This window comes from Nannospalax galili, unplaced genomic scaffold (genome assembly GCF_000622305.1).
Source record: "Nannospalax galili isolate Female #2095 unplaced genomic scaffold, S.galili_v1.0 scaffold870, whole genome shotgun sequence".
NCBI lineage: Eukaryota > Metazoa > Chordata > Mammalia > Rodentia > Spalacidae > Nannospalax > Nannospalax galili.
Genome location: NW_008329130.1, coordinates 1,841,431 through 1,856,079, shown reverse-complemented (window position 1 = coordinate 1,856,079; position 14,649 = coordinate 1,841,431). Strand labels below are relative to the sequence as shown.

General features: G+C 44.7%; 1 protein-coding gene across 7 annotated transcripts in view; it reads right to left on the bottom strand.

Annotated features, from left to right (window-relative positions):
• The window catches only part of LOC103733222 (beta-catenin-interacting protein 1), a 150,413-nt gene that overhangs the window by 46,174 nt on the left and 89,590 nt on the right, over window positions 1-14,649 (bottom strand). For all 7 annotated transcript variants that reach the window (XM_029562938.1, XM_029562945.1, XM_029562955.1 and 4 more), the window contains one exon: window positions 5,572-5,694. In XM_029562938.1, coding sequence (XP_029418798.1) covers window positions 5,572-5,694 — 123 coding nt within the window. The remainder of the gene's footprint in view (window positions 1-5,571; window positions 5,695-14,649) is intronic.

The following is a 14,649-nucleotide window of genomic DNA, read 5'->3' as shown; positions in this document are numbered from 1 at the left end:
TTTCTCATCCCCTTGCAAACAGTTCTCGGAAAAGATAAGCCATGCAGTAATCTCTTGGATCACCTGGTGGTCAGTCACGTTGCTCAGTCCCACCCCATACCCATAAAAATGCTGTAACCTTTTGACCAACTTCTTCAACCCCTTCTAAATACAAACTGTATATAAGAAAAGCTTGCAATACAATAAAGCGACCCTTGGCAAGTGGACTTGCTTGGGCTCCGTCTCCTGCCCGTTGCCCGTTTTTCCTTTCAGGGAGTGGTCCCCCTCGAGCTTTACCTGTACAGGGTCCCCGCAGGCGGGGGCATTTCTATATTGTATTTTTTGGAGAGTAATACTCCTTTGAGAATGTTCTCTTCCATTCATTGCTCATGTGATCAGGGATTACTATTTGTGTTTAATGTTTTGAGTTCTTGGTTTATTCTGCTTTTCATTTCTTTTCCTAATCAAGAGCTGCCAATGAATTTATCAAGAATGGATTATGTCTTAGGACAAATTTAGGTTTGCCTGAGTCCTGGGCATCGTGGCACAAGCCTTTATTCCTAGCACATGCAAGACAGGTGTATGTTTATGAATTCAAGGTCACATTTATCTATATAATAAATTCCAAGCCTGCACAGGTTATAGAGGGAGACAATGTCTTTTAAAAATTAAATTATTCTCTGCCTCCTCTTTAATTCTTGTAATTATGTTCATTTCTTTGCACAAATTTTTTTCTTTGTGTTTTTGAGATAGGGTCTCCCTGTGTCTAGCTGGCTTGGAACTCTCTATATAGACCAGGCTGGCCTTGAACTCACAAAGATCCTCTTCCCGCTGTCTCCTGAGTGCTGGGACTAAAGGCATACACCACCATGCCTGGCTTGGACAGATTCATTTTATGCAATTTTTTTTCTTTTTGTTTTTTGACAACTAGTCCTCTGCTTGTTTGACAAACAGTGATGAAGAGGATTTTCTTTTGCATTAATAAACATCTCTCATAAATAAGAGAAGTTTTCATGATCTCCATTTTTATTTGATCACACACTTAATTGGAGTTCCCTCTTTATGTAGATATGAGATTCAGTGTTTGGTAGCGTTGTAAAACACTGGTCCTTTTCTCTGAGTCCCTCCATAACTATACTGTCCTGTTTGCTAAGAAGAAGGCTTTTTGTTTGTTTTACAAATACAGAAAAAAATTTTAATTCTTTATAAGTGTAATCTTACTGTAGGGGTTTTCTGTATAAATTCAAAATCATTACTTATTTACACATTTCAGAGAACAAAGTTTAGTAAATTCTGTTTCAGTTTAAATACGTTATTTGGGCCTGCCTAAAGACACAAAGTTCTCTATGCTGTCTCTTTCCAATGATGTCAATATGAAATACTATTACATATTATTTATGATATCTTACCTGAGCCCATGAAATTGGGTAATTCTTTAATCTCCTTTCTGGCAGATTTATCTTCTGATTACAGCCAATGACGTTTTCGATGGGAGAATGCACAAAGCTTATTACAAAATATAATGTCAGGAACCAATGAAAGCTGTGTACTTGGTTTCCCTTTAAGGAGAGACAAAAAATATTGTGGTAAGTGCATATAGTTCAGACAATATAGGTTTAGAAATCAGTAGCATGCAGCATTGCTCACAATATTACTCAGTATTCCTCCCTCATACAATATAAGGCATCTCATGATCATCAAATTACTTAATTCATGTTTTTTTTTTTTTTTGGTCTTTTTGAGACAGGGTCTCCCTGTATCCCCAGCTGTCTTGTACCTCACTATGTAGTCCAGGCTGTGCTTGAACTCACAGAGATCCCCCTGCCTCTGCCTCCCGAGTGCTGGGATTAAAGGCGTGTGGCACCACGCCTGGCTCTTTTTTATTTTTAAACAGAGCATAGGGTAGAGGTTTATTTACAGAGGAGTGGGCGCCCCCCCCTGCCATTTATGGCTGCACTGGAAAGTCCACACTCAAACACAGATCCTGTGGCTTCCCAACAGCTGCAGAAAATGGTGAGAGAGGGGCCTACGGGCGTTCTTGGCTTATATATCCTTAGCCCCTCCCCCACATGCAGCTAGGGTCCACTGATTGGGTGGGAGGGGTAACTGACTTCCCCTTCAACTCCTGAATGAGCAATGGGAAGGAGGTGGCAGTCCTGGTTTTTTATTTTATTTATTTTTTATGAAGTTGTTAGTTGTAGGTTTATTTTAATTTTATGTTTTTTAACAATTTAAAAAATATTTTTATTTATTATTTTTTATTTTAAGTGTATGCGTATATTGCCTGCGTGTAAGTAAGTGTACCCATGTCATGCAATGCCCGTGGAGGACAGAAGAGGCTGTTGGATCCCCTGGGACTGGAGTTATGGGCAGTTGTTAGCTGCCATGTGGGTGCTGGGATACGAACCCGGGTCTTCTGCAAGAACAGTCAGTGTTCTTAACTGCTGAGCCATCTCTCCAGCCCCTAATTTTATTTTTTTGAGTATGTGAATGACTGTTTTGCTTGCATGTATGTAAGTTTACCACGTGTGTAGTGCCTGTAGAGGCCAGAAGAGGGCATTGAATCCCCTAGAACTGGAGTTACAAACAGTCGCCATGGGTGCTGGGAACTGAACTCAGGTCCTCTACAAGAGCAGCCAGTGCTCTTAACCACTGAGCCATCTCTCCAGCTAGGTTTCATTTTTCTTGTTTATTTATTTTTATTTTATGTGATTGTTTGTCTACATGTATATAAGTACACCCTTGTTGTGCAGTGCTCACAGAGGCCAGAGGCCATCAGAGCCCTGGAACCAGAGTTATGTACAGTTGTTAACCACCATAGGTGCTGGGAGCCAAATCTGGGTCTTCTGTAAGAGGAGCCACTGCTCTTAACCATCGAGCCATCTCTCCAGTCCCGAAGCCACTTTTTTGTTTGTTTGTTTGGTTTGGTTTGGTTTGGTTTGGTTTTAAGACAGGGTCTTCCTATATAGACTAGACTGGCCTCATTCTCACAGAAATTCCCCTGCCCCTGCCTCCCAAGTGCTGGGATTAAAGGCATATGTTACCATACCTGGCTCCCAAGTCACTTCTCTTTTTTTTTGTCTTTTTGAGACAGGGTCTCCCTGTAGTCCCAGCTGACCTGAACTCACTATGTAGACCAGGCTGGCCTTGAACTCACAGAGATCCGCCTGCCTCTGCCTCCTGAATGCTGGGACTAAAGGTGTGTGCCACCACGCCCAGCTCCAAGTCACTTCTTAAAATGCAGAGAATGTATATGAATCAACTCAAAAACATACCCTAAGCAACTCCATTAATACCCCATTAAAAGGGGCTGGAGAGATGGCTCAGTGGTTAAGAGCACTGGCTGTTCTTACAGAGGGACCCGGATTTGATTCCCAATAACCTCACTGTGGCTAACAACCATCCATAACTCCAGTTCCAGGGGATCTGACACCCTCTTCTGACCTCCAAGGGCACTGACAACACAGGTGCACTTAAACACCTGCAGGCAATATACTCATGCATGCCAAAAAAAAAAAAAAGAGTGAATAAATGTTTAACTTGAGTTACTTTAAAAGATTGTAACTTTGGCCAGGCGTGGTGGCGCATGCCTTTAATTCCAGCACTTGGGAGGCAGAGGCAGGCGGATCTCTGTGAGTTCGAGGCCAGCCTGGTCTACATAGTGAGTTCCAGGTCAGCTGGGGCTACAGGGAGACCCTGTCTCAAAAAGACCAAAAGAAAAAAAAAAAAAAAAAAGATTGTAACTTCTTTACTAAGACAAATCTGTAGCTTTGGATATTTTAATCATGAAATCACGATAATTTTCCTGCATTGTTGACATTTAGCCACACTTTCCAAATCAGATCTGGTCTTGCATCAGCTCATCTGTGTGTGCCTCAGAGTCAGAAAAGACAAGTAGATATGTGTTAATGTACACACCGTGTGTGTGTGTGTGTGTGTGTGTGTGTGTGTGTGTGTAATCTTTTGTTTTATTTTGGTTTTTTTGAGACAGGGTCTCCCTGTAGCCCCAGCTGGCCTGGAACTCACTATGTAGACCAGGCTGGCCTTGAGCTCACAGAGATCCACCTACCTCTGCCTCCCAAGTGCTGGAATTAAAGGCATAGGCCACCATGTCTGGTTTGCACCATATTTTTCTAGTAGTTACAGTTCCTTCTTATGCATGTGACATTTAGCGCTATATTGAAAAACAATTTTTTGCAACTTATTTAACTATGTGTAATATGTGAGTGTGTGGGTGTCTGTGCACTTGAGTACAAGTGCCCTTGGAAGCAGAGGTGTTGGATGCCCCAGGAGCTGGAGTCACAGGTGGCTGTGAGCTGCCTGATTTGGTTGCTGGGAATTGAGCTGGCGTTCTCTGGAAGAAAAGTGTGTACTCTTAACTTCTAAGCCATTTCTCTAGCTCTATATTTTAATGGGTTTTAAAAAATATATTTTATTTATTATTTTTATTTTATGTGTATGAATGTTATACCTGCATGTAGGTAGGTGCACCCATGTTGTACAATGCCCATGGAGGTCAGAAGAGGGCGCAGATCCCCTGGAACTGGAGTTACAGACTGTTGCTAGCTGCCATGTGGGTGCTGGGACTTGAACCCTTATTCATTCTTTAAATCAGGTGCCGAGGTGCACACCTGCAATCTCAGCACTCAGGAGGCTGAGGCAGGAGGATGACAGATTTGAGGCCAGTTTGGATTACTGGGTAGCAAAACCTCTTCTCAGAATAAAAAGTTGCTATGTATGGTGGCCCACACCTTTAATCCCAGAGGCAGGCAGATCTCTGTGCGCTCAAGGCCAGCCTGGTCTACATTTTGAGTTCCAGGCCAACTGGGGCTACAGGGAGGCCCTGTCTCAAAAAGACTAAAGTGGCGATGAACTGTCCTTAATTCCAGTTCCAGGGGACTCAGATATCCTCTTCTGACCTCCATGGCATTGCATGACACGGGTGCACTCATATACGTGCAGGTAATACACTCATACACATAAAATAAAAATAATAAAATATTTTAAAAAAATACAAATGGGAAATGAGTTCAAAGTGCAATGTACATTTGTATAATTGTGTGAACATGACCCTTATATAACATAACATCATACGAAATTTTTAAAAAGAGAAAGAAAATCTATGCCAAAACTATCTCGTCACAAAGAACGCTCACCTTTCCTAAGTCTATGCAGATACACAGAGTCTATACAGACCTATGGTGCTGGGAGTCTCTGGCTCTTGAGCACCTCAAAAGAACTGAGACTGCAGGGCCCAGAGCCCCCTGGTCTCCCCACATCAAGTCCACACTGAAGAAGTGTTCATGTCATCTGTGCACACAGAAGTCTAAGAAGCACTGCTCTAGATTCTATCTAGCTAGGTGCATCAAGGCAAAGCACGTAATGATGCAAGGAAGACAAGTATCTTCCTCTTCAACTATCCGAAGAGATTTTCGTCAGCTACCTCTCCTATGGAAAGGAGAAGATGTGGTGCCCGGAGCCACAAGCCTTCAGCTATGAAGATGTTCGCTTAAGGGTTCGGTAACCCAGGCAGGCACGAGAAGCTTCCCATCCAGGCCAAATTTGCCAACAGCGAACAGCTGGCCATCCTACCTGCAAAGCGCAGAGGTGAATCCTTATCCAGGGCGATGAGGGGAGGATCGAGAAGCACCGTGTAATCATTTTCAGTAACTATTCCGTGGTATGTGGGTTCGAGCCATGGCTTGTGCTTGTTAACTGCATTGGGGGGAAAAAAATTGATGAGATCAGGACTGCTGTTTTAAACGCTGTGTCTTTGAAGATGCGTCTGTTACTGTTCCTGTTCCATTTTAACCTCACTGTGGAATGAAACCCAGGGCCTCATGCATGTTAGGCACTGGGCCACTGAGTGACACCCCCAGCCCATATCTGCTGATCAAGTCATAAAACTTGGGGACTGTCAAGATGGCTCAGTAGGTAGAGATGGCTCAGAGGGCACAGAGGGTGCCTGAGGACCTTGATTTGGATCCCCAGAACTCATGTAAAGGTAGGAGAGAAATGACACTAGAAAGTTAGCGTCTGACCTCTATATGCACCGCATGGTGTCATGATGAACCACAACACACACACACACACACACACACACACACACACACACACCACACAAACAACAAATTCAAATAATAAAACTCTTGAGCTGGGTATGGTGGTGCATGCCTTTAATTCCAGCACTCAGAAGGCAGAGACAGGCAGATTTCTGTAACATTGAGGCCAGCCTAGCCTACATAGCGAGTTTCAGGCCAGCTGGGGGTACAGGGAGACTCTTGTCTTAAAAAGATACAAAAAAACACCCTTTCAGAATATAACACTTATTTTTAAAATTTAATTGACTTATGTATATCTGAGCACACACACACCTTTGTGTGTGGGTACATTCCCTATGCAGGTGTGTAGAGGTCAAGTGTCTTCTACCATCTCCACCTGTTCCTTTGAGGCAGAGTCTCTCTCCCTGAACCCGGTGCTTACAGCTTGGCTAGACTGGACGCCAGCAAGTCCCAGTGATCCTCCAGTCTCCACAGAGCTGGGCTTACAGGTGTTTGCAGGGACACCAGCTTGTTCGTGGATGCTGGGATCTGAACTCTGGTCCTCATGACTTTGGAGCAAGTCCTCTTAAATACTGAGTCCTCTCCTGCCTCTAACACATTTTGGTTTTAACGTTTAATGAGATGAGATTCTAAATTCTAGAGTGAGTGCTTCAGAAATTATCCTAATCCATGAAGAGGCCTGAAGAAAGAAACAAACTACTCTAGAAATTGGGAGAATTTCTCACAGCTATAGATAACCTGTGTTCAGCCCATCACAGAAAGTTTACAAAGAAAAATGGTCTCTTTTCTTTATAATTACTATTATTTAATTGCTACATCATTTAAAATGAGCACTATAAACAAAAATGTGAAACAGTGCTTATTAATAGAAAATTATGAATGTAGCATTAAAATATATACAAAAATCTTTTAAAAATTTTTAACAGATGTTTAAGAATAACCATCTTTGACAGGTGTTGGGGTGCACACCTTTATTTTTTTATTTCATTTTTTTTCAGGTTACTGTTTTTTGGGGGGTTTTTTGTTTTGTTTTGTTTTTGTCTTTTTGAGACAGGGTCTCCCTATAGCCCCAGCTGGCCTGAAACTCAATTATGTAGACCAGGCTGGCCTTGATTTCTCAGAGATCTGCTTGCCTTTGCCTCCCAAGTGCTGGGACTAAAGGCATGGGCCACCATGTCCAGCTGGTTAGTACATTTTTAAATTTTTTTATTGAATTTTTGTGTATTTCATACAGAAAATCATCTTTATACCCCCTTCCCCTGTGGCATCCTCCCAAAGCCCCACCACTAGGGTTCATACCTTCTGTTATTTGTGTTAAGGTAAAGTTAGTGTCTCCAGATGTCCCTCAATGCAAGTTCATCCACTGGAGTTTTAGTCAGCCGATCTAGAGTCCCTCCCTTTAAGATGATCAGCTTATTCTCACCCAGCAGTAATCGGCTGAGACTAAGATTGGGGCCTGCTGTTCATTTCCAGTTCTGTGCTGGGTTTTTGTCTGCTTAAGTTTGCAAGGGTCTTGTGCATGCTGACACCATTGCTGAAGGTTTGTATGAGAAGAGTCCCAGGAGCCAGACACAAACCTCCTCCCTAACTCAAAATTTTCCACCCCCTCTTCCACAATGATCCCTGAGCCCTGGGTGGGTAGATTTTAATACAGGAGTCCTGTCCAAAGACCCACACTCTGTAGACTCCTATGCGTTTTGGCCATCTGCGATCTTTTGCGTTCCTGGCATCTGTTGCATGAGGGAGCTTCATTGATGAGAACTGAAAGACGCATTAGTGTCCTCCTCACCCCTGTTCTGTGTTCCTTGAGCCTTAGGTGTAGAGGTTGCATCCTAGATGTGCCACTTAGGCTTGGGCAATTCACACACAATCTCTGTTGTGTTCCCAGTTGTGGAACTCTGCAATTATCTCTGTCTCTTGAAAAAGAAGTGTCTTTGATGGGTGGTGACTGGGATATTTGTCTGTAGATTTAAGGATCCATATTACATTTGTCTAGGGATGTGACAGCCTTGGAGTTTTCTCTAAGATCTATGGCCTTTCCAGATACATGTATTTAGCTAGTGTCCTAGTTTGTTTCTCCATTGCTGTGAAAAAACACTCTGACCACTACCAACTTGGGGAGGAAAGGGTTTATTTAGGTTACAACTCCCAGGTCGCAGTTCCTCAGGGAGCCCAAGGCAGGAACCTGGAGGCAGACACTGGAGCACAGGCCATGGAGGAACGCTGCTTACTGGCTTGCTCCCCTGGCCCCTGCTCAGCCTGCTTTCTTATGCAACACAGGCCCACCTGCCCAGGGGTGGCACCACCCACAGTGGGCTGGGCCCTCCCACATCACTCATCAAGAAGATGCCCCTCAGACATGGCCACAGGCCAGTCCAAGAGGCAATTCCCTGATTGAGGCTCCCTCAACCCAGGTGTGTCAAGTTGACACTAAAGCCATCCAGCACAGCTAGGTTTATAGTATGAGTTTATAGGTTATAGTACAAGTTTCCCCCCATTGAGTGGGCTTTAAGTCCAGTTAGGTAGCTATTGATTACCCCCAAGATAAAAGTGCCAGTACTACACCAATGTCCTTTGCTGTGCTGGTCATTGATGTGGTTTTTAGGTCTTGAAGGTGGGGGTTCAACCACCAATTAGCACCTTTAATCTTAGCACTTAAGGAACAGAAGCAGGTGGAGCTTTGTGAGTTAAAGGCCAGCCTGGTCTACATATTGAGTTCCAGCCTAGTCAGGGCTATATAGTAAGACCCATCTCAAAATAAATAAAAAAGAATAACCCCCTGTGAGCTGGACATGGTGGTTTATATCTATAATCATGGGGGTTTGTCTTTTTTTTTTTTTTTTTTCAAAGACTTACCATGTTATATAGTCCAGCCTGGTCTGGACTTCATTATATAGCCCAGGCTGCCCTCAAAATTCATGAGCCTCCTGCCTCAGCCTCCCAAGTGCTGGGACTGAAGGCATGTGCTGGTCTTTTCCCTCCTGTCCCTAGAAGCACTACCTTTTTTTTTTTTGTCTTTTTGAGACAGGGTCTCCCTGTAACCTCAGGTGACCTGGAAATCACTATGTAGGCTAGGCTGGCCTCAGTCTCACAGAGATCGGTGCCTGCCTCTGCCTCCTGAGTGCTAGGATTAAAGGCAATTGCCACCACGTCCAGCAAAGCACTACTTTTGAGTTTAGGAAACACCTGCCATTTTGGGCTCTGCTTACTTCATTATCTATCAAAATCTGGCCCACATACACTGTTTTGCCTGGGCTTGGCCCCCACTAGGGCCAACAACACCCTGACCCATCCCCAGTTAGTGGTGCGGAACTTCCTGTGATGACAGGCTGCATCTCCCAGCCCAGACTTCCTTTCCTTTCACAAGAGTGCTAACCCTCACATCACAGCCCCGGATACATATTAACCAGGGAAAGCTTCAACCGAGCCAACCTGGGGAGCTGAGAATGAATAGTATGAAGAATGATTCCACGATGGTGAGCCTACTGGTTGGATGGACTCAAGCTGTGTTCTGCAGGCACTGTAATGTAGGCTCAGTGGTAGAACATTTGTGTCGCATGGAGAAGGTCCTGGGTTCAGCCCCACCCCAACTACACAGACACGCTCAGACATGCATACGAACACACTCACTCACGTCACAAATAACGTGAGCCCCCCCCCCTTTTTTTGAGACAGAGTCTTGCTACGTATGTCTAACTGGCCAAGCACTTGCTGTGTAGCCCAGCTGGCCTCGAATTCAGCAATCTTTCTACTTCAGCTTCCTGGGGTTGGAGATTTTAGCCAGTGGCAAGGTGATGGCAGTTTCTGGCAGGAGGATTTTTTATTTTATTTTATTTATTCTTTGTATGTGTATTAGTGTTTTGCCCATACGTATGTAAAGTGTATCCATGCATGCACTGCCCACAGAGGCCAAGAGGGGGCCTCTATGGATCCCCTGGAATTGGGAGTTATGGAAGACGCTGGTGGTAGCCACCATGTGAGTGCTGGGAATCGAACCCGGATCCTCTGCATGCCAGTGCTCTTAACTGCTGAGCCATTTTTCCAGCCCCTGGCAGGAGGGTTTTTAGCTAGAAAAGCCAGAGGCAGGACTGGGAGATGGCTCTGTGGGTAAAGTGCTAACAGGGTTAAGAGTGAGGACCTGAATTCACATCCCCAGGACTCTTGAAAAGCTGGACACGGTAGCACATGCCTGCAATCCCTCTGTGGGAGGCAGAGACAGAAGGAGCCCAGGGGCTTGCGGGCCAGCCAGTCCAGACAAGCAGTGAGCTCCACTTCAAGAAGAGACCCTGTCCCATAAAATAAGATGAACAGCAGAGAAACGCCTGAAGTAGACTTCTGGGCTACACACGCACGCACGCATGCACGTACACACCGGCACACACATACACACACAGGTACACAGAGACAGACACACATAGAGGCATGTACACACACACACACGCACAGACACACACACAGAAGAAAAATCATGAGTCAACACATGAGTCAACCAGGTTCAAAAAGATTAAGCATCTGGAAAAAGGCAAACTGGTTTGGCTATTACAGGGCCCCACATGAAACCTATCCCAGGTCACAGAGTACAAGACTGACTCCTCTCCCACAAGCTGCTCCTGAGACAGGAGACCTGACAGAGAAGAGAACTCAGATATGTCAGCAAATGTGACCTTCTCCTCCAGGGCAGCAGGACAGGATGGCACAGGAGCCGGGCTGGCTGTTGGCGCTGCTGGACTGCATAAGCCTCACACACAGCATGGGCCAGCCTTGTTTACAGAACAGAGGGAAGCTCCACGGTGCAATGGGGCTGGGCATCTCACCTCATCATGAGACCTCAGAGTCTTCCTCCAGAACCTTATACATAAACCACCACTAGGATGGAAGCTGGGACACACTGGAGGGATCAGTATGAGGCAAACAAGCCATTGTAAGTGCAAGCAAACTCTGAACACACAGGCCGTTCTATGTTCACGTAAACTCTGAACGTACCACTGCTTGCTACCAATCTCTTGTTTAGGGCCCCCCATTTTTAAATTTTTATTTATTTATTTGTTTATTTATTTATGTATTTGTCTTTTTGAGACAGGGTCTCCCTGTAGCCCCAGCTGTCCTGGAGTCACTATGTAAACCAGGCTGGCCTTGAACTCAGAGATCTGCCTGCCTCTGCCTCCCGAGTGCTGGGATTAAAGGTGTGCGCCACCACGCCCAGCTAATTATTTTATTTTATGTGTATGTGTGTACTGTCTGCATGTAGGTAAGTGCACCCATGTTGTGCAATGTCCACAGAGGTCAAAAGAGGCTGTCAGATCCCCTAGGGCTGGAGTTACCGACAGTTGTTAGGTGCCATGTGGGTGCTGGGATTCAAACCCAGGTCTTCTGCAAGAACAACCAATGTTCTTACCTGCTGAGCCATTTCTCCAGTCCCTAGCCCCCCCTTTTTTAAGGACAGGCAATGTAGCCCAGGCTGGCCTCACATTCAATCCTCCTGCCTCAGCCTCCCCGCTGCTGAGATTACAGGTAAGCACCACTTGTACCTGGCTCTAATCTTTCATTTTAAAATACAAACTGTGGGCTGGTAAAGTGATCCAGTGGGTAAAGGCACTTTCTGCACAAGCCTAATGACCCGAGTTGGAGCCCTGGAGCCCATCTAAAGTAGGAGAGGACCAATTCTACACAGTTGTCCTGACCTCCACTTGTGCACCATGGCTGTGTGCACTCACCCCTGACACACTAATAAGAAATAAATTAAATTAAAAATTAAAAATACGAACTATTAGTTCAACTTTCCATTAATAATATTTCATACTCACCTATGTTCATTCTTTAAGGTTTTAGTAATAAAATTGCAAGAATAAAGAAAGCGATTTTATCCCAATATTTTGAGTTCATAAAACTCCTAGTTTAAAATACATTGCCTTTTTCTCTTAACACAATAGGAATATAAATGCTAGGCAGAGCACGCTGCAGGACGTCAGGAAGCCTGTGACGGGCCCCGAAACAGAATGGATGAACTGTCACCCTAATGGAAGAGCTGAAAATGGTTAACAATTCAGAATAGAGAGTAACTTGGTGGCGATGCCCCCAGGTCCTCAATCCCAGCGCTCCCCACTAGTCTCATTTTATAACTTCAAGTTTCTAAATCGCTCCTTTAAGCCTGCGGCATAATGTGGGATGTGGCCAGGTTCAGAGACTGAACTTTTCAATAATTAATGATATTTTTAATATTTCATCACATTCAATTTGCATTATAAAACATTTATGGAGACAAGTGACTGATGTTTCTGTAATCATCCTTCCCCCAAAGCCACCAAGGGACTGCAGAGTGCATGTCTAGGAATGTGTCCGCCATGATGCAATTCTATACCTGCTTCATTGGATCATGCTCCAGATGAAAACCCAGGTACGTTGAACGGTATGGCACTAAGTTAAAACGACCTAACAGCAAGCTGGCAACCAAATCTATAAATGTGGGGTGCATCTGTGGCATATAACTGTTACTTTAGGATGAAACTAATTTTTGTTAATTGCAATTTGTCATTTTGTTTTCTTGAGACAGGGTCTCACTACGAAGTCTTGGCTGGCTTGGAACTTGCTGTGTAGACGAGGCTATCCTCAAACTCACAGAGATTCCCCTGCCTCTGCCTCCCAAGTGCTGGGATTAACCTCACATGACTGTGGTGGCAGATTTTAATCTTTAGAAGCTGCCACCGATTTTATAAATCAAGATGAAAAGAACAGCCAACCTGGGGTTAACTTTAAATATGCAAGTTTTGTGTCCTGGGCACATCTCAATTCCGTGGGCTAAAGAAGACTGCTCCCCTGCCCAAGTCACACAAGCCAGAGATGCTGGCATGTTAGTTGTAGACCCACAATGCACTACAGCACCCTTGATAATCAATCATGTACCACACAGTTTCCCTTCTGTTTTACAGTTTCTATAAGTAGAAATTTACTATTTCCTGCATGTCTCTTATTGCAGAACACCTAGGCTGGTCATACTGAATGTTTCAATATGGCATTTCAGCCATAAACTGAACCTCTAAATTCAAGATAAATACAAGATTCAACTTTGAATCCTGCCCATGAGAACTTGCAGTTACAGAACACTGCCTCTAGGTGGCAAATGGTGCCTTGACTTGCTTCAAACCATCATGCTGTGATTGAAAAATAATCTCCAGGGAGCTTGTGAGGCAGCTCAGCAGTAAAGAGCACTTGCTACTCTTGCAGAGGACCTGGGTTCAGTTCCCAGAACCCACACTGGGTGGCTCACAACTGTCTGTAATTCCTGTTCCAGGGAATCCGACACCCTCTTCTGGCCTGCACAGGTACTGCATGCATGTGATGCACACACAGACAGGAAGGGACACACACGCAAACAGGAAGGGACACACATACTCATAAATTTAAAAAGAAAAAAAAAAATTTTTGGTCTTTTTGAGACAGGGTCTCCCTGTAGCCCCAGCTGTCCTGGAACTCACTATGTATGTGGACCAGGCTGGCCTTGAACTCACAGAGATCCGCCTACCTCTGCCTCCCAAGTGCTGGGATTAAAGGCGTACGCCACCACGCCCAGCTAGAAAAAAAAATTTTAAGTTAAAAAAAATATATATCCAGGGGCTGGAGAGATGGCTTAAAAGTTAAGAGTACTGGCCTCTCTTTCAGAAGACCTGGGTTCAGTTCCCAGCACCCACATGGTGGCTAACAACCATCAGTAACTCCAGTTTCAAGGGATCCAACATCCTCTTCTGGCCTCTGGTGCACATACATACATGCAGGCAAAACACCCACAGACAGAAAACCTAGCACTTGGAGGCCGGAGAGATGGCTCAGCAGTTATGAACACTGACTGCTCTCGCAGAGGACCCAGATTCAATTCCCAGCACCCACATGGCAGCTAACAACTGTCTGTAACTCCAGTTCCAGGGGAGCTGACGCCCTCTTCTGACTGCTGCAGGCATTGCACAGCATGGGTGCACTTACACACATGCAGGCAATACACTCATACACATAAAAATAAAAACTTAAAAACCCAGCACTTGGGAGGCAGAAGCAGGTGGATTTCTGAGTTCAAGGCTAGCCTGGTCCACACAGTGAGTTTCAGGTCAGCTAGAGCTAGTGAGACCCTGTCTCAAAAACAAAACAAAACCAGCTGGTTGTGGTGGCACACGCCTTTAATCCCAGCACTTGGGAGGCAGAGGCAGGCAGATCTCTGTGAGTTCAAGGCCAGCCTGGTCTAAATAGTGAGTTCCAGGACAGCCGGGGCTACAGGGAAACCCTGTCTCAAAAAGACCAAAACATTTTTTTTTTCTTTTTAAATTTATGAGTATGTGTGTGCCCCGTCTTGTTAGCAACCCCCTGTTAAGATGGTAAGAAAAGTGCCTTTTGTCTGTGCTTTAAAAAGTCCCAGTTAGACACAGTGTCAAATGTCTACAATTTTCTGCAAACTCAGGACGCAGGAGGATCACAAGTTCAAGGTCAACCTAGCCCACCTAGTGAGATCTTGCCTCAGATGGAAAGAAGCAAGGGAGGAGGTTCAAGGCCAGCCTTGCCTGTGTAGCAAGTTCCAGGCCATCACCAGAAATCCTGCCTTTAAAAAAATGGAAGAAAAAAAAAG